This window comes from Ahaetulla prasina, chromosome 1, assembly GCF_028640845.1.
Source record: "Ahaetulla prasina isolate Xishuangbanna chromosome 1, ASM2864084v1, whole genome shotgun sequence".
In the NCBI taxonomy this organism is placed as follows: domain Eukaryota; kingdom Metazoa; phylum Chordata; class Lepidosauria; order Squamata; family Colubridae; genus Ahaetulla; species Ahaetulla prasina.
Window position 1 is genome coordinate 22,576,700 of NC_080539.1, and position 26,258 is coordinate 22,602,957.

Here is a 26,258-nt window from a genome sequence, read left to right on the forward strand (position 1 = left end):
CGCCCATATTTGTTTTGCCGCGGGAGTGGAGTAGCCATGGCGGGCTTGATGCCGCGGCACCAGGCTCTTTACAAGGGCTTCCGGACGCCACCGTGGAAAGAGACTTTCCGGCAGGTAAGCAGCAGACCAAACTTCTGCCTTCTCCTCCCCTCCCGTCCTTGGAACGCTGAAGGCGCCAACGATCCAAGGTTGGAACGCGTACCGGCAACTCCGCCGCCAAATTGGGAGTACGCGCCCGGCAAAAAAAAAAAAACCCGCGTCCAATCCGGAAGAGTACCTGGGACGCTGGCTTTCCTGGGAGGGAGACCCCTGCAAAGCAGTGAGCGTGCCCTCTTGAGCAACGAAGTCTAAAATGCCTGCAGTTGATTCCTGATTAATGTCAGGGTCATTAGATTCCTTTTCGTCAATTGCGCCAACGCCCCTCTTAAAACTCAATTCGTAATTATCAGGGCATTTCAAATTCAGTGGTGAAAAAAAGTTGAATTGCATCTCAGATTCAGTGGTGAATAGAGTGAGGTTCCACATTTAGGCAAGAAAAACCAAATGCACAGGTATAGTATAGGACAGGTGGTACCTTGGTCAATAGCAGTAACTGTGAGAGGGGTCTTGGAGTCCTAATGGACAGTCACTTAAAATATGAGCCAGCAGTGTGTGTTCCAACTGGCAAAAAAGCCAACACAATTCTAGGCTGCATTAACATAGGAGTAGAATCAAGATCATGTGAAGTGTTAATACCATTTTATAATGCCTTGGTAAAACCACATTTGGACTTGGAATACGGCATCTAGTTTTGGTCGCCACAATGTAAAAAAGATGTGGAGACTCTAGAAAAAGTGCAGAGAAGAGCAACAAAGATGATTAGGGGACTGGAGGCTAAAGCATATGAAGAACGGTTGCAAGAACTGGGTATGTCTAGTTTAATGAAAAGAAGGACTAGGGGTGACATGCTAGCAGTATTCCGATATCTCAGGGGCTGCCACGAAGAAGAGGGAGTCACAAAGTACCCGAGGGCAGGACAAGAAGCAGTGGGTGGAAACTAATCAAGGAGAGAAGCAACTTAGAACTAAGGAGAAATTTCCTGACAGCTGGAACAATTAATCAGTGGAACAACTGGCCTCCAGAAGTTGTGAATGCTCTAACACTGGAAGTTTTAAAGAAGAGATTGGACAACATTTGCCTGAAAGGGTATAGGGTTTCTTGCCTGAGCAGGTGGTTGGACTAGAACAGGGGTACCCAAACCCCAGTCCCTGGATTGGCACTGGCCCACAGCATGCCAGCAACTGGGCCATGCAAACAAGCAAAGCCCCATCCTTCGGATACAAGCAGCATGCAAAACCCCTCCGGTCTGCAGAAAAATCTCCATGGAACCAGTGCCTGGTGCCCAAAAGTTTGGGGGCCACTGGACTGGAAGACCTCCAAGATCCCTTCCAACTCTGTTATTCTATTCTAGCTCAGGGTTAACTGCTGACATGAAGTAATTTTTTTTTCTTCCTTCAGCGCTGTGTGGATAGACTGAAAAGTAGTCGGGCCAAGTTGCTTGAAAGATATCGTCAAGTGGGAGAAAATGGAACGAGTAGACCAAATAAAGCTTTGCTGGTACAGGAGGTGATGGAAGTTGAGTGGAAAGCTTTGCAGTCTGTGGATTCTCAGCTACCCTCTCTCAGAAAGCAAGATTCCTCCCAGGTTAGTGCTATATGAAAAAGTTGGGGAGGTGGGGGTCAGGACATAGGTCTGGCGTCCATGTTCTTAAAGCAGTTTTTCAACTTTAGCAACTTCAGGTGTGGACTTCAACTCCCAAAACTCCTCAATCATGCTGGCTAAGAGTTGAAGTTCACTCTTCAAGCTGTCGAGAAACACTGCCTTAAAGGGATCAATAGTCTTTTCTGATGTCATCATGCAATTATTCTAGGGCCAAAAACTAGGCACAAAATTTCACAAAATGTTATAATGCACATGCAAATCTGGGCCACGTCTTTTCAGATATCACTAATTCAAAAGTTTATTTTTATTTCATATTGGTTTGAAATGGTGGTTTAGCACTGAAAATAATGTCCTATTCTTTCTTGAATAGCAATTTATCTGACTATGTTTTACACACATGTTTTTCTTATTAAGCAAAAAGGAAATACTTCTGTGGTTACTTGTAGAAATTAACTTTGCATAGGAGGCTTTTAAAATAATTTATAAAACAATTTTAAGATCATTTGAAAAAATAAGCAGTGGGGTATGAGTAGAAACAATTGATTTTTAATATTTTGTAATAGTTTATATTGTATTGATTTTATTATAATTTCTTTGTTGTGAGATGCTCAGTGTCATTGAAAATCAGAGAGCATATACATTTAACACATTATTATTTTTAAAATCCAGAAATGCTAAATTTTGAAGCAGTGGAAAAAATGAATGCTCAATTGGTACTGTGGAGAAAGCTCGTAACCGTAAATTCCTTATAGAAAAGAGGTGCTAGAAACACACTTCCTTTTTTAAAAAAGCAACATATCGTTCTACCATTGCCAGAATAGACTGCATCATCACAATAATTTTAAACTTGACCTAAAAGTATACTTTAGAGCAGGGGGCCTCAACCTGTGGGCTGTGGCCTATTCACAACTGGACTCCATGAGAGGAGGGCTGGCACACGTTTGCACAGCGGTGGCCGGCAGTCCAGTTCCACTTGCACGAGCAGCAAGGCCAATGCTCACAGTCCCACTTGTGTGGGCACTGGTGCTTGCAGCCTCATTCGCATGAACATGGGCACCAGCACTTGCATCCCCACTTGTGCGAGCATGCACACCTACCCCTCACACAAAACCATCCCCCCCTTCAAACCCACCCACCCCCCCGGCACTGTGTTGCCAACTTGAAAATTTGGGGAAACTGCCTTAGGGGGGAGACCAAAATGCCTTCTAGCTTCTTGAATGATGGATCTGATGTTATAAAACTAAGAAAGCAGTGGATAGATTTTTACTAAGAACTCAATATTGTGTTCTGAGAAATCTTTGGTAGATAGAGCCTAATGTATGTAGTTCACTACCATGGAGGGGTCCTGGGCAAACGTCTAGTCTTCATTTTGGAGACAGCATGTATGAAATAGAAGCAGTCCTAAGTGTCTCTCTCTCACTTATACCATTTCCCTTCCTTAAATATTAAGACTAGAACATTTAACTGGGTGTTTTTCTCTTTAGGTGCTTGAAGAACTGGCTGTATTGGATGAAATCCAGCAGGAACTGATCTTGCAAGGTATCCAGGCTTATTTTTGATAACTATTGCTTTAATTAATGCTTTTACTAAAGGACAGTGCATAGCTCACCTTGATAAATTTCAAAAAAGCCAAGCAGGGTCAACCAGGAGTTTTCGAGGGAATCTTAGGGCTATACGTCCTTCTGCAGTGCACGTTTGTAAACTGTGTACTGATTAAAGTGTGACTTAGAATGTGATGATGGAAATGTATGATCAGTTCAAAATTAGTAACACCCGCATCTTATAATTTACTTAATTCAAAGGCAGAAAAGAAAAGTTTCATTTTCCATATGAATGAAATGTATTGACCCAGAGAAGGCACTGTCAGTAAATTACTTCTAGTATGTCAGGAGGAAAGAGGAAAAAACCAAGGCGCATTTAAAATTAACAAAAACATGAAATAAAGTGAGAAAATTGGATATATTGCAGTTCAGTATAGTTAAAATGTCGGATTGGGGAGATCCAGATTCAATTCTACTCCTAGAAACTAAGTAAATAACTTTGTAGCGGCCACTCTAGCTTTGCTCAACCTCCCCCACGGTGTTGCTATTACAAGTAAAGAAATGGAATACTGTATATATTGTCTGGAGCCCCTGAGGAAAACTGGAATAGAAAGCTAATATATATTTATTTTTATCCTACCTATTTTTCATAAAATAGGTAGGAAAAAAATTATTTTCATCCTACCTATTTTCACTCAAGGTGACCAACATACCTAATACTCCTTCCTCCTCCTGTTTTTCCCAGCACAACAACCCTGTGAGGTAGCTTGGACAGGGCCATGTTAATCAATGATTCAATTAATAGGAATTGAACTCAGTTTAAAATAGATTTAACCAATTAACAGCCATGCTCTCCTTTGCAGAACAGCTGGCCATAGAGGAGTATGAGCAAAGCCTGAAGTTTGAGGAGGAATGCCTTAATGCAATGCTTGATGGCTTAGATGCAGAACACCATATCATCTGTCCTGTTTGTAGAAGGTGAATTTATTGACTTGAGAAAGCATCTTGTAAAATCTCCGTTTCTGCTTGGGACCAGGCCTCATGATTCTTTACTTAAGTAATTTGTTTAAATTCTGCCTTTGTTATTTTTAGAAATAACTCAAGGTGGAGAATGTGTATGGAGATTCTCAGCCATCCAGGTCGTGGTTGTCCCAAAGACGCTTTTTCAAAAGGCAAATGGACTTTGTTTTTCCTTGAAGAACTGGGAAAGCTTCTTGGATGAGAAGTGAAGCATCTTCAAGGAAAAACAAAAGACCAGTTGCCTTTTGAAAAAGCACCTTTGGGTCAATATGGAGAACGTACATAATATTCCTTTCTATTTTCCCCACCACAACACCCTGAGAAGCGTGTTGGGCTAAGAGTGACTGGCCCAAATTCACCCATCCAACTTTTCGTGCCTAGAATGGGACTAAAACCCACAATCTCCTAGTTTCCTAAACCAACACCTTGACCACTACTCCAACACTGGACTGCTGTGTCAGATGCAGGTTCAGCTTCATTTTGTGCAAGTTCTTTTTATGCAGACATTTTCTTTCTTCAATCTTCAGAGATAAGCAGAGATCAAAAGTTTGGCTTTCCTTATTATTATTCCTCAAATAGCTTTATTGGATAGATCCTATTGGCACAGATCTGGTGAAAACCGACTCTTCTTGCGGTTTTCATCTATTTAACAGTTTGTCATGCTTCCAAAACAATCAGTCACACAGTCCAATCACAGCACTATCTGGCTGCCTGGTGACATCACTCCTCCTTTCAGTGACCAGGTGTGAGAATGTCCTTGGTTCCCAAGGGAAAATATTTTATTTTGGCTACAAAGTCCCAGCTATCTCAAATCCCCCCTCCCTCCCTATCTCTTAGCTCCACTGTAGCAACACTGAAGCTGCAAGATGACCTTGGTCAGGTCAGCTTCAGGTTTAACACGCTGCTTCTTGCTGACCTCCGTTTTGCACATGTTGCTTGACCAGGAAAAGATTTTGTTCTTAGTTTTATATCCCATAGCTGATTTCAACATCTGCAAATCCCAATTTCTCCGCTGTTGTGACTTCTGAATAGGCTACTATTCGTTATTTACTAACTATGGCTTAGCTAGACATCAGAACCCACCTAGAGAAAAGTGGTTAGACGGAAAGCAATTCAGAAGTCTTCAAACATGCCTGGTTTCTTATTATGGATACATAATTGGGTAGTACAGTACCAGAATGCTTTTTCTGATTCAGTTAATCAGTTGATGGCTTTTTACTTCCTTTTTCATTCGATCTTCATGTGTGATGCCTTCGAGGGCAATCTAGACAAATTACTTTTCACTTTCATCATTGCAATTCTCTCTGCATTTAGGAGCAATCTCAGTGTGACGAGTAACATGGTTGCATGCCAGTGTGGACTCTGCATCAATAGCCTGGTAAGCAATTGTCAAGGAATTTCAGTATTTAAGCTTCTGCTTTGCACGCTTCAGTTTGTTGGTTTGATTGCTTCTTCCTCACTTAAACATATTTAGATATAAAGTTGATGAAAAGGAGACCTTTCACAGTCTGATGCCCTAGAGCAGGGGTCTGCAAACTTGGCTCTTTTAAGACTTGTAGACTTAACTCGGGGAGCTGAAGTCCGCAAGTCTTAAAAGAGCCAAGTTTGCAGACCCCTGCCCTGGAGGCCCTGCTAGTCATATTATGATCCCAGCCAACTGGTTTTCTCTTTTCAGCAAGTCAACTTCCTGTGATTTGTGAACCTATTGACTAGTTTGTGTGTGTGTGTGTAGGAAGAGGATTGATCTCTTAAGTCCTTTTCCTGTTGGGTATCTTTTCTCTCCAGTTTTTGAGGCTGTGATGTTGGCCTGTACTAGTTGCTGAGGGACATGAACAGAATGGGCTAATGACGCTGCATTAGGTGGCCTTTGGTCAGATCTAGGATTTATTATCAAGTGGAATAACCCAAAGAATGAAATACAGGTGGTTTTCAACTTTATTCAGTCACCATTCGAAGTTACAGTGGCACTGAATGAAGAGATTTACAACTGATCCCCAGCTATGGCCTTTGCAGTGCTTCTGCGGCCATGTGATTAAAATACAGGTATTGTTGTGTCCCACTCCTCCTCTGACGGCCAGGTCGGGGAAGTCCGTATCAAGCGTGGCTGCGAAGCCTCTGCAGCTTTGCCAAAGTTCTCAGGGCAGGCAGGAGACCAGGATGTGACTTCAGCAATCCAAGTTAGACTTTGCCTGACTCAAAGAATGCCAAAAAGCATCCTTTATATAGACCATGGGGTGTGGCTCCATGACTCAGCACTTATCCAGGCCTGCCCCTCCCTTCCTTTTGCTGACATCGCCTCTCCATTCTCCGGAAGCGTGGATCTATCCATTGCATCGTTTCGTCCCCAGCTGCCGGTAATCCCAGCTCGTGGCTGGCTTCAGGCGCACATGCTATCGGAGGGAGGTTTGTTTGCTCGGTTTGTCCGGGCATGGTGCCAGGGCTGGGGGCTGGAGGCATGCCAGGACATTCTTCAGCACTATCAGTCTCTGGCTGAGATAGCAGATGAGAGGGGTCCGGCAGCGGGGGGGCGGGGCAGCGAGGCACAACAGGTATTTGGAGCCTACTTTTACTTATGACCACAGAGGTGCTTCAATTCCCCCCCCCGCCTTTTGGCTCCCTGCACCCCACCGTCCATACTTGTTGTCGTCTGCCAGCAGCTTGCGGAGCTGGCAATGGAGTCGGATAGCGATGAGGCTGAGGTGGGGCCAGGGCCATCCGGGTGTGAGGTGCGGACTCCAGAGACTGACAGTAGTGAGGCAGAGGAACAGGAGGAGCCTGTTCCTAAAGCATGCATGAGAAGAGCTGCCAGAAGGCAAGAGCAACTCAAGCCAAGAGGACGACTCGGGAGTAGGGCCAAGAGATGATTGGACCCTCCCATAAGGCTTAAAACAGACCAGCAATGGCGTTTGGGCTTTGCCGGAAAACAATGTTGGTAGCTTCGTCTTCTTGCATTTATTTTTATATCGGTGTCTTCTAAATGTTTGCCAAGAAAGGCCTTTGGCAGTTTGCCTAATTGGACCAAGGTTTGCGATAGGACTGAGGAATTTGTGTTGGGAGGAATTTGCTTTAATTTAGTTGAACTATGCTGGGAATGAAGTAATTCTCAGCTGTTCGAATAAAGTTTGTTTTTTCATTGACTGAGTTTCCTACTACCTACTTGGGCCTGGGTCTGCTGTCCTAGCTGATCTTTGCCATCTTTTTACCCTACTGCTTACCAAGCATGCTCAGCCTGGCCCTTCATAAGAGAGCTGCTGGCTGCACAAGGCTTTCTTCCACAGGTAACCCAAGGTAATTTCCTGCTGTGGCCGGGGTGGGTGGTGGGTGGGCAAGATGGCCTCATGGCCAATAGCTGTCTTCTGAAGGGGCCAGGCAAAGCATGCCTTGTCAGCAGGAGGACAGAAGAAGACAGTGAAGGTCAGCTATGCTCTCAGAATTTAGGGCAGTGAGAGCAGCTGAGGCTTGCTGGGCAGCTGTTTACCCCGCTGGGCAGCAACTTCATTGCCGATGGTGGCTTCGTGCACTTACACCATTCTGGTGGGGTTTCCTGGGGTGGGCAAGGATTCCAGTGGCAGCTGAAGCTTTGCATTGGGGTCCAGGGGCTTCTTGCAAGCCCTCTAGTCATGGCATGCCAGGAAGCCCCTGTATCGCAGCATGGCAAACATCCCAGAGCTGCGCAATTCTGCAGGGCAGCCAAAAAGAGAGATATGGAAGGGGAGAGGTATTTGGGGGAAGCTGAAGGGGAGGCAGTCCCTTGCCTGGGAAAACCAAGGCTCAGGGCAGGAAGTGACCAAGCCCAGAATGGCTTGGATTGGATGTGGGCCCTTGGCTAATGATTGGTGGAATTCACTTAGCGAGTGCTGTTGCTAAGCAATGTGGTTGCAGTTTACGACTGCGTTGCTTAGCTGTAGGAATTCCAGTCCCAGTTGGGGTTGGAGATGGAGGGCTACCTGTAAAATAAAGAACAGAAGACACTGCCTTCCTGCCCTGCTTGTGAGCGTTCCATAACATCTAGCTCGCCATGTTAGAAAGCAAAATGCTTAATTAGAGAGACCTTCAGCTTTATTGAGAGCTGTTCTTAGAAAGTTATGAATGCAAGATGGCATCCAATTTAAAACATCCTATATTCTCTTCACATGTGCATATAACAAGAAAAGGTGGGATTGGGGCTAATTGGCAACTGGACAAGCAAGAGCTTGATTCATCCACATAGAAATTTGTTTTTTCTCTTTTAAGGGGATGACGGAGGAAAAGCTCCAGTTGCTCTTAGAAGAAGGCCTGATGGAACACAGCCAACATTGTCAGCACTGTCCTGAATTCACTGTAACTAATATGATGGAAGAAGCTAATCTTCTTATGAGCTGTCAGGTAATCTTATGAGCTGTCAGTATCCAAAATTAGTGAGAATGTTGTACTGACAATTCACTCCAATAATTTCCCCCCAATAATTTTTACCGCAAAAATCAGAAGCATTGCTCATCATACACAATATTGTGAATCCAATGCTAATGTTACCCTCTTGTAAAAGCAAAGATGTCCTTCAGCTGAGCTCAAATATTTGTGCCTGCATCCATGCAGCTTTCTTGGTTCACCCAAGAAAATGCCTGAAATCAGCCATGGTTACTTTTTTGTCATCTTTTCATTCTGCTTAAAGATTTTGACTAAAAAGTAAACGGTTTTTTTTTAAGTGGAACACCAAGTAGAATAGCTAGTTTAACCTTTCTGTAGAGTATCCCATTTTTGCAAGTACTGGCCACAAAGAATGTTTTTCTTACTCATAACCATTAGAGGGAGAAAAATCCTCTAGAGCCATGATGACAAACCAATGGTACGCATGCTGGAAGTGGCACACCCGTTGCTTTTTCGAGTTCTAGCGCATCAGCCAGCTGGTCTTCATGTGCTCTGGAGCGCCGGAAACCGGAAGATCAAAGGTGGGTTTCAGCAGGTTCTGACCAGTTCTGGAGAACCGGTAGCAAAAATTGAGTAGTTCGGAGAACCAGTAATAAAAATTCTGTCTGGCCCCAACCCCATCTATTCTCTGCCTCCCAAGTCCCAGCTGATTGGGAGGAAATGGGGATTTTTGCAGTATCCTTCCCCTGAAGTGGGGTGGGAATGGAGACTTTACAGTATCCTTCCCCTGCCACGCCCACCAAGCCACACCACACCAAGCCACGGCCACAGAACCGGTAGTAAAAAAAATTGAAACCCACCACCGCGGAAGATCATCTTCCCGGTGTGTACATGCGTGCCAGAAGACCAGGTGTCCAGTGTGTATGCGTGCACCAGAAACCGGAAGAGCAGCCACCCGGAGCACACATGCACTGGGCGGCTGTTCTTCTGGTTTCCTGGCACACGCCTGCATGTATACACCTATTTCAGCATTTGGTGCCGAAAAGGTTCACCAACACTGCTCTAGCTTTCCAAACTTAGGATACGTTTAAAAAGTTGCATAATCTTGCTCAGTGTGAAAGAGCTATAGCTATGTTTAAATACACACTAGCACTTTGTGAATGAATCAGGACTTTATTTAAGAAACAATAACTTGCATTTATTTCCTTTTGCTTCTAGGCTTGTGATTCCTGGACAGTGATTTTTTAATTCCACCTGTATACTATACTATAGCCCTACACTATTGTAGATAGACATTGCTGCTGTCTCCCTTGCCCTCTTCTTTAGAGGGGTGTGTATGTATATAATACTCACAGTGTATATAAACACAAAAAGTGTCCTATTTTTTTTAATTTAACTGGATCTATGCTATTTTCTCCTAACGTGTCCTGATGAATAAACACCTTTTATGATAAGAAGTGGGGATTATAGGTTTGGAGTAGACTTTTCTGGTTGTAGCACTTTTTTGTACAAATTCTTGGAAATTTTGATCCAAATTGCATGTACTTTCATAAGGGGATAAAAGGAATTGCTACGTGTGAAGCATCTATTTTGCAAAAAATATCTCCTAGATTCCAATGGGTGAAACTTTTGCTTAAAGGTCAGATAACAGAAGGGGATGGATATATTTCATTCCTGGACATGTTTAAAGGCCAATTTTAATTGTACAATTAAAATTTGGCCAATCACCAACTCTGAATTCCTGTCATTTAGTGGAAACAACACTGGCCAGTGGCCTGATTACATAAAGCAGAATAGTGCATATCATCTTTTTAATAACATCTGGAAATAAAGTTGTATGGGTGGGCAACTGCTCTTTCCTCCCGAATATGCTGGTGAAATTCAGAGTTGTGATTAGAAGAGGGGAGGGCTAAGTATCCCTCTCAATAACTAGAAATACACTGGTAGCCATAATGTATCTTTTTAGATGAGACACTACCTCTTATTCCACAAAAGGGTTTTTAGCCTGGCCTCCTTTTGTCCCAAAGAATTCTGCTTCTTGGTAAGCTAAGGCATAATGATCCACTGAAAATGGAAATACCGATTTCTGTTACAAGCTTGTTTTCTGGAGCTCTATGGGAAAGCTATTGATTGGTAGTTTCCATTTTAGAAAATCCCAGAATTTGGCTTCAGGGAAGTCCCTGATGTATAAGTTGGTACATTACTGAGGCATGTTTCTCTTATTTTGAGAGCCACCTTAGCAAAGAGATTTGACCGTATAGGAAAAACCCATATAAAATACTGTATTATTTAAGCACAAGCTGGGATAGAGGGACCAGAATATACCATCAGGTACATTACTATTTCCCACATTTTGGAGGAAACATTCTCTGAAATCAAGTAACTAAAATTACCTTTATCTGGGTCAGATACCAAGCAGTATCTGGCCCAGATAAAAGATCATTTTGTAGTTCTTTCTATCTTCTTAAATACAGCCTGACATTGATGCTGTATTCCCACCAAAATATGTCATATAAACTGGGCACATCGGTTGGCATTTTTTTCCTTGCTAGCTTTAAAAGATCAAATTCAAGTCAGATGCAAAATGGTGGCTCATATAGATTAGTTGACCTAATTCACATTACAACTAGTGTAATGTACCCCTGAACATAGGGTATAACATATTTGCACTAATACACCAAATGTATTAATTCCTGCCAGCATCAGTTCTAATCAGTGTTATATGCTGCATTTAAAATCATTGTGATTTTTTCTGTTGGGGTTTGTGGGGAAAAAAAAAGGCTGGCTCAATATTCAGTCATGCTATTGACTAGAGTTTTAAGCAGCATGTATTGGTTCAAACAGTTCCATTACTACTGGCATCTGGTTTGAACCACCAAAAGGCCAATGTAATTCCCCTTTCTCTTATCCTTTTGCCAACAGATGAAAAGGTTTTTTTCTTCAAATAATCTTTTGTGTATAATTTTGTGATTGTTTTTTTAAAACTTTCTGCATTGTTGACCAACTTGAGTTTTGTTAATTGGAAAGGCAGGATATAATTTAAGAAATAAACTACCTCTAAAGCTGTTAACTTTGATTGTGATGTTTTCTGCTACTTGAAATCCAGATGCAAAATTACCTATTGCTTCTTTTCAAACACTAAGCTACTATAAGATTCTTCATGTTCTCTTAGGCTGTAATCCATTGTACAGAGCAGGAGACAGAATTAAATTGATGCCCCTTATGAAGCTTTGAGCAGAACCTGCAGTATCGTTTTAGCAATTTCAATTATTAAGGGCTTAAAATGGGATCCTAGCTTGACTTTACTTCCACTTGCCAGATAGTCTTCCCACGACTATGGCCATACTCCTGAAAGCAAAAGAGATTGATCAGATGAGCTTTAAACTTCATTCCAGAGGGGAAAGATGGTACCTCAGAAAGGTCTTTTCTTATTTGCAAATTATGCAAATAAATCATGACTGCCACACAAACCTCTTGGAAATGAAAAAAAAAAGAAGAATGGATTGAAATATGTTTATTGTATTATTACACAGTCACTTTCTCAGTCTGTTCATTTTTCCCTCCACTTCCTGCACAATATTATGCAGTTTAGCGGCAGTTTTTGTCAAGGCAGCAAAGCTTTCTTTAAGATTTCCAGTCCCTTCATTTCTGCCTATATTGTCAAGACCATCAAACCATGGTAGAATCCCTTCAAGATGCCCCTGGACAATCTTTTGCTCTTCCAGTTCTGTTTTTAGGGCTTGCTCTGCACACATTTCAGCTTTAAGTTCTCTTTCAAGCTGGCTGATTTCATTCTCCAGTTCTTGAAACTGTTTTGCCGTGTAGCAGAATTCCTCTTGGAGTTTATCTTCTGGAAGACAAATGTTCTTGGGGATGCTTAAAACCGTGCTTAAAAGAGGTTCTTCCATCTTAGTGAACAGATTGTCAAAGCGTTCCTTCATGAAAGCAAAAAAATTTTCTGTGCTCCTCCGTATTAAAGTAGGTGTAAGATTAGGACAGATGCTCTCTAGTTTATTCAATATAACTTTCTCCACTACCAGCATTATATGAGAAAGATGATCTTGAAAAGCAAAATATATCCGCAACATGAACGTTTGAGGGGTAAAACCAAAGAACTGGGCTTCGTATGTCATTGGATTTATTGACATGTTGAGAAATACCTGGAAAGAACATTGTTTTAAAAAAATCAGTCTTTAGTAAGGAATGGGTTCATACATTGTGCTAAATTGTCAGTCCTTTGACAGTCCAGGCAAGAAACACCAGCCATGAGTTACAGTAGCAGAATTTTGAAAGTCTGAAAGTACATCTCTTCCCCCCCCCATACCTTTATGGTCCAATAAACTAAGGAGGGTTCCTTCTGAGACTTTTGCTACACTATTCTGTGGGCTAAGGTACCTCTTATCTCACTGTTACTTAGACTACTGCTGCTCCTCTTCCTGTTTTTCTAGGACATTCTCACAGATAATTAGACCTTTACATAGAAACATATACAAAGAATCATAGGGCTGGAAAAGACCCCAGAGGTCTCCTAGTCCAGTGGCCCCCAACCTTTTTGGGTACCAGGAACTGGTTCTGTGGAGAGCTTTTCCTGCTAACCAGAAAGGGCGGGTTTTGCATGCTGCCTGCATCCCACGGATGTGGCTTCATTTGTTTGCGCAGTCTGATTTCTGGCATGCTGCGGCCCAGTACCAGTCCACAGACCAGGCGTTGGGGACCACTGTTCTAGAGTTCAACCCCCTGCCCAAGGCAGGAGGCCTTATACCATCTTGGTCAAATGATTGTCTGGTCTATTTTTGAAAACCTCCAGTGATGAATCATCCACAATTCAAGGGGGCAAACTATTCTACTGATTAATTGCTCTGTCAGAAAATTTCTGCTTACTTCTAGATTGGATCTTTAACCCCATTACTTCTTGTCACATCTGATGCTTTGGAGAATAAGTCAATCCCCTCTTCTCTGTGAGAGCCCCTCAAGTACTGGAAGATAGTTGTCACATCCCCCCTAATTCTTCTCTTTGATAGGCTAAACATGTATGTGTTGAGTATATCAAGAAAGCTGGATTCACACCACTTGCTAAAATCAAATGGTTTAGCACAGTGCATGATTACTATTAGAACTGATCAGGGTGGATAAAAATTTATGATTTTTTAATTTTTTTAAAAAAACAACAATTTTTTTGGTTTAAATCGTTTTTTTTTATTTTTATCAAATTTATTTTAATAAATGCTTTTGGAGTAAAAATCTAAAGATAGTTTTCTATTTAAGATACATTAATAATTTAGTTTATTCAGCATGAAATGGAGCTTACTTATGTAGCATGAGGCTATATATTCTGCAATATTTACATTTCTTGTAAACTCATTCAATGAATCCAAGCTCTGCAAGCTGAGATAACATGCACTGTATTGATGCATTCACATGCTTTCACAGTAACCATGAGATAAATCATAAACAAAGTTCAGGAATATTCACTTATCCCATTGTTTTGCAAATCTATGTACGCTAAAAACTATGATTGTTTGAAGAGAAATGCATCTGTACCACCAGGCTCTAAGTGTGAGGAGGAAAGGCAAGCAGTAAAAATGAAAGTGAAACCTTCTATGCAGCTTATAAATATAATATTAAAGAGCACCTGTCATTTCAGATCCATCATGGCAGTGCCTGTTAGTCCACTCACCTGCTGCCTGCCACGTCCCTCACCTTGTTGCATCACTGCCGCATCACCAGCTATCCCATTAAAGTGAATGGGACTGTCAGTGAGTTAACAGAGGGTCAGAGGAAGAGCAGCTGCGGGACAGAGATGACAGCTGCTCTTTAAAAATTATGATTTAAATCGAGTTGATTTAAATCAAGGCTTTTTACTAGTGATTTAAATCGATTTGATTTAAATCAAATCCACCCTGGAACTGATAAACTATTCCAAGCATTTGGGCACATAGACATATATGTAACTTCTTTAAAAGAAAAAAAGACACGATACTTGTAAAAATAAGAAATTTTGGTGGGGAAAACACCCAGTTTTATGGACAGGAAAAGGGGCAAGCAGTCATACAATGAGTGCCATACAAATCAAATCAATCATTCAGTAGACACCCAAATCCATTGCATAAACATTTTTTATATTCAGAATTACTTGATACTTATAAAATAAAAAAGCCTATGCAACTTGATAGCTAAATAGAATTCTGAATATTAATTCCATATTATTGAAATGGTTATTAAATGGACTGATTTATTCTAGAACATGCTTGCAATTGAGCAGTATTATATTACTAGAGAATGTTTTAGACATTTAAAAACCAGCTATTTTGAAAGAATTCAAATATTCAAAATTTACTGAAATCAGGCAACCCGCTTTTCTGAGAAAACTTGATGGAAAACATTGCCTTGGGCTATGTTGGAAGATGGAATTTTATATATAAAGGAACTTGCAAACCTTGCTTTTTTAAATTAAATTCCAATGTCAAACTTGTTGAGCCTCAGAACTAATTAAAGGGCTCTAAAATTATTGAATTTGGATATTTTTTCTGAACAATACAGTAGTTCTCAATAGTGAAAAATTACCTCTGATTTTTTTTCCTAAAGAATCCATTTTTATGAGAGAATTTAGCATTTGGATTAATAACAAATTAGGTCTTAGTGATTATAATAAAATCCTTAAGAACTGATGAAAGCTATAATAAACTGGCATCAATATACTGTGCTTATTTGTTGTAATTGAAATATGCTTCCAAGACTAGTGGAAAGTAGTGAAAAATGAATAACATTCCCTTATAGAAATCTATGCAAAGTAATTTTTGACAGATATTCAAAGTCAGACTATTTACTGAATCTGCACTACTATTAATCGTTTCATAGTTCCCATCACCAATCTCTTTCCACTTATGACTGTATGACTATAACTTGTTGCTGGCAATCCTTATGATTTATATTGATATATTGACCATCAATTGTGTTGTAAATGTTGTACCTTGATGAACGTATCTTTTCTTTTATGTACACTGAGAGCATATGCACCAAGACAAATTCCTTGTGTGTCCAATCACACTTGGCCAATAAAAATTCTATTCTATTCTATTCTATTAAACAAGTTCCAAAAGCAGAACTGTCAGAAGCAGTTTCTCCTTTCCAGATAAACAGCTATAAAATGTATATAACAACCCCTACATATTTACCTGAAAGCAATTCCTTTTAAATTTAATAGGACTTCTTTCCAAATAAGATACATGCTTGGTTTTAAAAACAGGAATGTTATACTAACAGAAAATTGAATAGGAATATCCTGTAGGTTTCCAAATGCTTTCAAATTAGATTGATTATTTCCTTTGGAAACTAAACCTGAACAGCCAGAATTTCAGAATTTAATTCAATTTTAGATTCATGTTTGCCATAAACAAGCAAGAAATTTATCTCCTACAAACCTTCCAGTGCTGAAAGAGGACAATAATGCGTGACCCGCTCAACCCTGTAAAATGCCAGGATAGACAGCGATTTCCCTTCAAGTGATGCCTGATTGTTCTTCCGTTTATCATCCTTTCTCACTTGTAGGTTGTTGTCATTTCATTCTTGATCAGACAAGTCGGTTCTTCCCGATTCCCCATCTTTACATTTTTGGACCCATCGATGTACAGTACTCACGTCGATACAGTCATCCCCATAAATAGCCTGCATTCGGCGATGGATTTCGATTGGAGGGACTCCTTTGGCGGTCAAAAACTCAATCACGGCACGTTGCTTAAAGCGTATGGCCGAGTACTCAGTGCAGGCTTCCATTTCACCAGCAATAGCAACCCAACCTTTTCTCTCTCTCTCTCATCAACTTCCCGCCAACTGAAGCGAAAAAAGAGATGCTAAAAAAACAGGTCAGAGGTTCCAGCACTGCCATCTGTCGGCCAGCTACCATGGGGGGCCATCGCTTTCCTTTCAAGCAATAGGCAGCACAATCTTATTTAATGCCTCAAAAAACAAGAGAAAGAGAAGGGCAACGTTGGGCCTGAACCGGATCTGAATTCGAATTTAGGCCAGTCTCTCTTCCTTCAGCCCAACCTGCCTCATAGAATGGAAGGGAGACCTATGTTTGTCTATTACAAGAGTCTCCAAACTTGGCAAGTTTAAGACTTGTGGACTTCAACTCCCTTGTTTATGAGTAAGACTTGAAGTCCACAAGTCTTAAACTTGCCAAGTTTGGAGACCCTTGATCTATTATTTCTAAGGTAAACCTACACCATAGACACCCACCTCCTGGTATATATGTATATAAATATACGTGTGTGTGTGTATACACACACACACACACACACACATGTATGTATATGTGTATTGAAAACTGCCCTCCCAGTGTCATTTCCATTTTTAAGTGGGGGTCGGAAAGCACTCCAAGAATATTGTTACCTATGAAAGTGAGTTTGCCTTCTTTTCTTGATATCCGTTTAATACCCAAAAGTTATCTAAGGTTTTATGGTAACCGGCCGTTTTCTTCATATATACGTTTTCTTCGTGCTTTTTGTATCGTATTTAACTCCTTTTGGTCCATTTTGCTCTATTTTATTATTACCGGTTTTTGCCTTAAGTCTTATGCTTTAATTTAAAAGGTTACTTTTTTTTTAGGTCCGGAGCCCCAACTTACCTCAAAACCTCTCCGTCCCCGGGGTAGGATTCAAGTCACCGCTCGAAGAAATTTCGCCGAATTGAAATTCGCTTTTCCCGCCTCTTTGGTTCCCTCTCACCCGTCCCTTTCCACAACTAACCATAGAGTTGGGGAAGACTAGAGCCACGCAGGCTAGACTTCCGGTAGTCGTCACGATTCTCCGGCACACTAAATCAGCTCTGATTGGGTTCAACAAGTAGACGGAGGGAGGGAGGTGGACGGTACAGATTGGCTGAAGGGGAAAAAAAAAAGAATGGAAATGGCACAGATTGGCTATCCGGCCAATGGCTTTGGGGATATGATTGGCCGACATCGGGGAGTTACTGTAAGCAGAGGCAGAGCTTTAAGGCGGCAGCGCCAAGATGGCGTATCAGACTTTCCGGCAGGAATACCTGCAGGTGCCTCCTGTCACACGGGCCTACACTACCGCCTGCGTCCTCACCACCGCGGCTGTGGTGAGTGGGGGAGAAGGGTGGGCTCCCGTGGTCGCTCGGTGGTGGAATAAGCAGTCGTTCGAGGGAAATCCGTAGAACCTCTCCTTTGACATACCTCTGCCTTGGCTATTGGGCAAATCTGTTGTATTTCTAGATTGGGTCGTGATGAACTCCCCCCCCCCTTTGATCCCAATAATTAATTAGATTTATATGTCGTCCGTCTCAGTATCTGAAGTGACTCTGGGCGGCATAGAAACTTGGTGCAGCTTAAGTTTCGAAGAAGGGTTATATATCTGTGGCATTGAATGTAAACAACCTTCCCACTCCTGGGGACCCATCTACTAAGAACCGACATTAGAATAGGCCATGAAGAGTTAGGATCCCTCGGACTGATTTTACTATATGGCTGTGAAAATTAAATTAGGATGAGGAGAGAATTAAGAGAAAATTGCGTAAAATAGAATCTGGAACCCAGTCCATATATAATCAAAATATTTATTCTTCCACTGAATAGGAAATCTAGTCTGAGAAACCATCTTTCAATTACTTGCCTGCAGCATAACTAAAGTATTACCTAGCTCTCCTATCATTTGCTAATATTACTGTAGACATTTTTCTGATATATACATAAACTCACAGCTTAAAATATGGTGCAAAACAAAACAAATGAAAATGTCAGATAGCTTTGATATTGAAGGTATATATATATTTTAGAGCAGTGGCTTTTGGGATAGTTTATTATTTTCCTCAATTTCCTGAAAAGCAGGACATAAAAGCAGTAGCCTTCCTTTTTGTTGCAAGTGTAAGATCAAGTGTCTATCTACAGGTATTTATTACAAGTGTCATCTTGCTTTTTAAAAAGTTATCTTAAAAAGTGGTCTATGCTATACCTATTGTATTCGTATTGTTGTTTTGCTTAGAATTCTGAAATAGAACAAATGGTCCAGTTAAGAGGGTTCATCTTTATGGAGGGAAATAAATGGTACTTTGATTTATGTTTGTGGGGAAAAAACCCCAGGTTCTGCCTGATTGATATTGGATGAAATCAGAAGAGTGTTTATGCATGAAGATAAAATTGTTATAAACCAGATTGCATTAGGTCATCAAGGATACTCTATAAATTAAAAAATATAACCTGCCTAATGGTGGATTCATAAATCACAATGTTGTACAACTGCGACTTCCTTTGTATTTTCTTTCTTTTAGCAATTAGAATTAATCACACCTTTCCAACTGTACTTCAACCCAGAATTGATATTTAAAAACTTTCAAGTAAGTGCTTTTTTGCATGTTTTTCATAAAGACAAGTAGCATAATGCAGTTTTCACAAATCAGAATTGCTGGTATTTTTAACAAGTGGAATCAATTATTGAGATTTATGATAGAACCCTCTAATACCTACAAGCATTATTCCTAATAATGTTACATGTTGATTTGATTGTTCTCTCTCTCTGTGTGTGTGTGTATATATGTATATATGTATATATGTATATTTGTGTGTGTGCCTGCCTCTCACACATACACGCCAGGCTGCCAAGCTGGAAAGGTTGAGGACCACTGATTTACAGCACTCTCTGGGCTGTTTACAATGTCAGCATATTGCTCCCAACAATCTGGCTCCTCATTTTACCAACCACGGAAGGCTGAGTCAACCTTGAGCCAGTCAGAATTGAACTCCTGGCAGTGGGCAGGGTTAGCCTGCAATACTGCATTCTAATTACTACACCACCACAGCTCCCTCAAACAAATAAGCATTTTCTTAAATGTGATTTATTAATTCCTCATTCCTCATATCTCTTGCAGGTATGGAGGCTGATTACAAACTACCTTTTCTTTGGGCCAGTTGGATTCAATTTTTTATTTAATATGATATTCTTGTATCTTTTGCTTATCTTCTGTATGAAAGCTTACATATGCTTTCATATGTAAGACCTTTTAGACATACCCCATTGAAAGTTGTTTGAATCTTCTTTTCTAATTAATTTTATTTAATATACTGCCATAATTTATATGGACTCCTGGTGGTTTAGAAACAACTTTAGAAGCAAATAAGTAATTAAAGGATAACATTAGCTGCAACTGATTCCTTCTTCGAAAAAATATTGTAAGCTGCATGTTTTGCTGTATTTTAAGGATAATCACCATTTGTTTACACAGCAGTGTCAGTAGTGCTAGCTCCTAATTTGTTTATGGACAAATCAAGTTTTGCTTAGGGTCAAGATGCCCAAAGGAACCTCTGTGGTAGTATTAATTTGGCCATCCCTTGGTATTATCTCATAGGACTTAGATTATGTTTGGAAGTGAGGATATGAGAGGAAAAACCTACTTTGTGGTAGTAGCCACTTTCAAGATGCCTCTCCCTCCTAACACAGTACCAGATACATTATTACAGATGGAAATTTTAGTTGCTTAAGTGTTTCCTTGTTGTAGCTCTCCTGAAGCAGGTAATACCTACTGAAATTGGTGAGGTTACTCACCAAATTTGTAATCTTTTTTTTTATTATTATTAAAAATCACCTGGAGAATGTGAGTTTAAATCCTGCCTTAGGCAAACTCAGCAAGGTAACCTTGGGCCAGTTACACACTCTCAGCCCAACCCACCTCACAGGGTTGTTGTGGGGAAAATAGGAAGGAGTACTAGGTGTGTTTAGTGCCTTGAGTTATTTGTAAAAAATAAGAAAAGTGGTATAGAAATAAATAAAAATAGCTTTGAAGCATTAGATGTTGAATCAAGAAGTTTCCTTTAGTTGCTTGATTGCTGTATGCTAGATGTGTCTGTCATTGCTGAATATATAATCTTTAACAAAACTTTCAAGATGAACATGAGAACTTATTTTGAATACATATCGATTTCTCAAAATCCATTTTCTTTACATATCTGAGGCAAATAATGTATTTGTTTACAAAATTTATATAGCTGACCATTTTAAACAAACAAACCTTGGTGGCTAAAAATAATCCATGGAAGAAATAACTCCTCAAATCACAAGTATAAAACAAAATTATTATAACCATAATTCAACAGAATATGATCGTTATGATTTGTTCTTGTTGCATCTGTGAGTTCTGCGCACTCTTCTACATCTTCAAATGTAAAAGTCTATGAAAATATGGTTTTTTTGCTGCAAATCAAACAATACAAAATTAGATCTCTAATGTTAGGAGGCAGATCCTTTACCCTGGTTGTAACTTGGTTACAAAAGCCTACCTTAGATTTTTGGATTGTATAGGCAGAAAGTCCCTGATGTATACCAATTCTAGGGCATCGAAGTTTTAATGTCAGTATTGACCTTATTTCCCAAAAGAGCTGATAAAATGTTTGATTCTGTAATTAACAATAGCCTAGAATTATTTCAGTTCTAAATGCTAAAATAAGACTAAAGGTGTATCTGCTTGTAGACTTAAAATCCTTTCCTTCTTCCACCTCTGAATCTGAAGCTAAAACAGAGAACAAAGTTTCATTTTCTTGTAGAAATAAAATATGTGTCTACATCTAGTATTTTCCTGAACTGGTGATCAGATATCGTTATTGTCGAATGCTTGAGGAAGGATCATTTCGTGGTCGGACAGCAGACTTTGTATTTATGTTCCTTTTTGGTGGACTCTTAATGACTGTATCCTTTCATTGTTGGATTTTATATATACGATCTGGGACAAGATAAAATGATTGTAATTGTTCTCCATCTATTTTTGGGATATCTCTTTAATAGTGAATACATCTTCTAGGAAGGCAACTAAACAAATAGCAAGCATTTTTTCAGAAATGAACACTTTGTGAGAGAATTCTGGGTTCTTATGTTGATGGGAAGCTCCTCGATTCATGCAGTGCCATTACAATATCTACTAGGCCTGATCAGGAAAAATCATTTATAAAAATACCCATAAAATATTTCCTTGATTTGATTTGGAACTGGATGGGCTTTAACTTTCTAAAAGAGTCTCAAGTGTACTACTTCACAAAAGAGTTTCAGAAAACTCTTTTGGTGGAAAATTTTGTTAGGTGGTACTTTCAAAGAAGATAATTTCTTGATAACCTCTCTGAAGAGCTGCGGTAATTTAAAGACTTTGTCCATCTCTGAATCTGAAGCTAAAGCACAGAACAGTGTTTCATCTTCTTGTAGAAATAAAACATGTGTCTACATATTTACTTGCATAAGAAAAACACTGGTAGTGAAAAACTTCAGACATTCAGAACAAGGTCCTATTCTGCCCTACTGCAGTAACTTTTATTTCCTTTCCTCAGGCCAGCCTGCAGGTGTCTCTATTTTTATCTTCACAATCATCTAGTGCCAGTAATTAGGCTAAGAATATAAGATCAGCCTCAAATCATTTTGCATAATTTGTTTGTGAAGTGGAAAGTGAAACCTAGGCTTATGCTGAATCAAACTAGGGCTGTATATATATGTACATTAAGTGGCAACCATTCTCCAGGTGAAGGGACTTTGCTAGTTTACTCTCAGATACAGCTAGTCCTTTACTGAGAACAGTTCATTTAGTAACCGGTTGAAATTACAAAGGCAGTGGAAGAAGTGACTAATGACCATTTTTCACACAACTGTTGCAACATCTCTATGGTCGCATGATCAAAATTCAGACGCTTTGCAACTGACTCGTATTTATGATGGCTGCAGTGTCCTGAGGTCATGTGATCATCTTTTCCAACCTTCTAACAAGCAAAGTCAATGGGGAAACTAGATTAACTTAACAACTGTGTTACTAATTTAACAATTGCAGTGATTCACTTAACCGTGACAAGAAAGTTTGTTAAATGGGACAAAGTTCAGTTAACTGTGTCAACAATTTTGGGCTCAATTGTGATTGTAAGTCAAGGACTACTTGTACTAAAAGGAATCCTTACTGTATTCATGTGTGTAATTATGCAGTGCAAGTGTGGAAATCATGTCTTAGTAGTATTTCCCTCTTAGAATGTATCTTTTTTTTCTGGAAAATTAGTAAGTTCAGATCCAAGCAGCTTTGCAAAAGTTTCACTCAGTTGAGGCATTGCATCGTTCTCAGTTTAAAAAGTTTCATTATGATTAGGCAAATATGGTTTGCAATCTGGCCTCAAGATATGTACCACAGGTTGAAATAGATCTGTTTCAGGAAACCTGTCCTTCTAAGGATTTTTTTTACAGTGTGTAAATTAAACAGTAAAACTTTCCGTTGTGAAGGTGCTTTTTCTTTTTTAAGATTTGGAATATTACTTTAGGCTTTAAATCTGATTTACTTTTTCGTTCTTCCTCATTCCTAATGTGCCACTAGACACTGTGAATTATCAAAATAAATATGAATGCAAGATTACAACTTTCTGCTATTTATTTTAAAATTTCTTTGATAAGAGTACAATGACTTTTTCTTTAACCATTATTCCCATCAGCTTTTTGGCTTGTTTGTCAATTTGGTTTTTTTAGGGCAGGCATTTACGATAATGCTAGTATATGTCTGGAGCCGCAGAAATCCCTTTGTTCGCATGAATTTCTTTGGGCTTCTCATCTTTCAGGCTCCATTTCTTCCATGGGTTCTCATGGGATTTTCACTTTTATTGGGAAACTCCATTATAGTAGATCTTCTAGGTAAGATGATTGAAAATTATGTCAGTAAGTGAGCTATAATAAAATCCTTGCCTTGTTGACCTGCCTCATCCCTTAAAAATTGTTATTTGCTTTTCTGCTTGTGTATACTATCATTTAAAGTTACAATTATGCAATACATTGATAGTTATTGAAGAATCCCAGCAGCAATGATTACACTATTAGAAGATGTGAAAGACCAGATCATTCTGGAGGAGGACTATCTATGTAATTGCTAAAAGTCATCCTTGATGGTACATTAAAAAAGGCTGCTATGAAGAATTATTTTTTTTATTATCATTATGAGGGGATACAGATTTATTCCCTAGCTTAGTAATGAGAATTGTATATACTTTGCCGGATGTAAAATGCAGAATTCATGAAAGCACTACTGTGCTGCTTGTTGTCTTACAGTTTACATATGAAGAAAAGAGGCCAAGAAAAGCAATGCTACATATGACAATCTTAAGTTAGAAACAGTGTGCAAAATATATCTTGAGGTGCTTCTTCTAAAAATAGATGAACTGATGATGTGAAAATCGATTAAATGTTTTAAAAGTTAAAGCAACATGAGGAGATTTTGCTGTCCACCTAAATATTCACACAATTGGAAAAGAAAACTAACTTCTTTAGAATTCCTAAGACACAATCTTTTCAAGCCTCAGGTAGTCTTTTATGAAACAGGCTTCTAAAATGCTTTCTCAAAACTGCAATGATTAATGTTGGGTAGCTGAATGCTTTTAGACTTTTGTAATAAACAATGTTGTGTTTCAATATTTTCCCCTCATCTCTAGGCATTGCTGTGGGTCACATATATTTCTTCTTGGAAGATGTCTTTCCAAATCAGCCTGGGGGAGGAAGGCTTCTAAAAACACCATCCATATTGTAAGTGCTTTCTATTATTTTTTTATTTAATTCATTTATTGAGCTGCCCACCTTATAGCCAACTCTGGGGAGCTCCCAATCAAAAACACTTTCCTTTGTGATGGGTATTGAGTGGAAGGGAAGAGGCAGAATAAACAGTACCGAAACTAATGCAGAACAGTTGTATTCAGTGAATGAATTCCAAACCTAAAAAGATAGAGATGGAGTTTAATCCACATTGAATTCCTGAATTACGGCATTAATCTCCCTGATTTGTTCACTTTTCCAAGCAGAACTTAATTGATCATACCTAAGAGGTATATAATTAAATGGAATTCCCAGAGGAAGTCTACATCAATATTAGAACACATGCTTCACACGACGAATATCCTGAATTCAACCCCAGCATGTATAGATAGAGCTGGGAATAATATCTAAAATCTAACGAAGCACTGTCAGTTAGCATAATACTGAACTGAATTGGTAGCCTGACTCAATATATAGTGTCAGATAATTACTGTGGAGAATATTTATCTATAAGTACTGTTTGAGGGATTTATAAAAGCATCTCACTTGTTACTTACAGAACAGGTAGTTGAAATAAGTGGATACGTTTTGGCCTCATATGTCATTTACCATGGTAGACTGAACCATATCATCTTAGAAAAGTCTAGTAGGTTTTAAATCTGTTTAGAATACAGTTTATATCCTACACAAAGGAAGCTGTAAAACCAGCACATTGTGATAACTAATTAACTTGAAAAATTTCAATAGTAAGCTTAAAAAAATCACCCTATCCTGTTTTGCTACTTGGCCTTAAAAACTGTATTTGGTATGTCTGTAGAATATCAGATTGGGGAAAGCTGCAATACAGTCGCAAGAAAGTAATTTAGAAGCAGCATTTAAAAGAATCTTTTTAACAAACTGAGAAATACCAAATTGAGAAGCATATGCAGTTCAGAACAGTGGAAACTAATGGTTCTTCCAAAGACAAATATACATACATTCCTAATTCTGGCCCCTTGTTCTTCTTTCCAATTACCCTTGAGGCAAAAGAGAAAAGAACAGGTTGGCAAAAATCATGGTGGTTTAAATGCTTCCCTTTTGTTAGTAATGTATGTACACTTTTCTATTTCTATTGACTTGAGCATTAAATATCTATCTATCTCTCTATCTATTGCTTAACAGGAAACTAATATTTGATACTCCAGAAGAAGATCCCAATTACAATCCATTGCCTGAAGAAAGGCCAGGAGGTTTCGCATGGGGAGAAGGTCAGCGCCTAGGAGGCTGAGATCCAGCAAACATCTTTGACGAGAGACTAGACAAGCAAACCATCCTGGAGAATGGTTCAGTTCTCTTGTGCATAAAGGACGTTTTGACAACTCTGAATATGCAAAACATTTTTTCAAAAATGAAAAAAAAAATCTGATCAAGAGACATTTTTCAAGGAACTGACTTCAAACCCTCTTGGAGACTTTTACATTGATTTGTTTAGAAATGAATGGCTCAAGCCAAGGAAAACTGGAAATGCACATTCTTGTGTTCTTCAGTTCATGTATAAAAAGAAATATTTGTAAGGCCCTTTTCAATTTTATTTCATACAGGACTGGGCAGCTACAGAAGATGAATAAAACTGTTTATTTTACTTTTCCTTTTTCATTAAATAATTAAACAGGCAAGCTTACTTGACTTGCTAGCCATGGCAACGGTGCCTCTGAAGCAAACTACAACTGAAGAGCCTCTTTTTTTTCTCAGAAGATTTGGGCAGATTTTATACGCTGAATTATGTTGAAGTCTTTTTGTTTACCAAAACTGGTTACTGTTATGTTTGCAGTGTAACCCCCAATGGTGGCTAGGGACTGAGCTGGTTGGTGGGGTTTCATATGTAGATTGTAAAATTGGTTAGCTATAAGGTACAACCCATCTTCCTTACGTACAGTGTTATATATTCTCTTAAAAGCAGATTTCTTATGTGGGGTTTGGGATTAGAGTCAAAGTAGACACTATTATGGTATATACTATAGACATTTGACTTTTATATCTTCAATTCCATCAGCATCTTTACTATTTTTGTATTTCATGGAACATGATTTGTCTTCCTCTATTGCTACTTGAAAAGGAAACATCTAAG

The 26,258-nt window shown here is 39.3% G+C and overlaps 2 protein-coding genes across 10 annotated transcripts; one reads left to right on the forward strand and one right to left on the reverse strand.

The window, feature by feature from the left end:
• On the forward strand, positions 1–25,772 carry DERL2 (derlin 2). Of its 7 annotated transcripts, XM_058164397.1 has the most exons (12): positions 2–114; positions 1,498–1,683; positions 3,186–3,240; positions 4,106–4,220; positions 5,577–5,640; positions 8,496–8,627; positions 18,897–18,962; positions 19,494–19,567; positions 21,211–21,304; positions 23,068–23,263; positions 24,055–24,145; positions 25,313–25,772. In XM_058164397.1, exons 1-12 carry the CDS (start codon positions 37–39, stop codon positions 25,416–25,418), a joined length of 1,257 nt encoding a protein of 418 aa, XP_058020380.1. In that variant the 5' UTR covers positions 2–36; the 3' UTR covers positions 25,419–25,772. The 7 variants fall into 7 exon arrangements, with proteins under 7 accessions (XP_058020383.1, XP_058020381.1, XP_058020386.1 ...); XM_058164399.1 differs by lacking the exons at positions 2–114; positions 4,106–4,220 and having other exon boundaries at positions 1,600–1,683; XM_058164400.1 differs by lacking the exons at positions 19,494–19,567; positions 21,211–21,304; positions 23,068–23,263 and having other exon boundaries at positions 1–114.
• On the reverse strand, positions 12,103–17,374 carry MIS12 (MIS12 kinetochore complex component). 3 transcript variants are annotated; one of them, XM_058164407.1, is made up of 2 exons: positions 17,357–17,374; positions 12,103–12,769 (listed from the first exon to the last, which is right to left on the reverse strand). In XM_058164407.1, the coding sequence occupies exons 1-2, from the start codon at positions 17,357–17,359 to the stop codon at positions 12,143–12,145; spliced, it is 630 nt and encodes a 209-aa protein (XP_058020390.1). In that variant the 5' UTR covers positions 17,360–17,374; the 3' UTR covers positions 12,103–12,142. The 3 variants fall into 3 exon arrangements, with proteins under 3 accessions (XP_058020390.1, XP_058020389.1, XP_058020391.1); XM_058164406.1 differs by lacking the exon at positions 17,357–17,374 and adding an exon at positions 16,031–16,297 and having other exon boundaries at positions 12,104–12,769; XM_058164408.1 differs by lacking the exon at positions 17,357–17,374 and adding an exon at positions 17,236–17,348 and having other exon boundaries at positions 12,110–12,769.
• Positions 25,773–26,258: the final 486 nt, after the last annotated feature.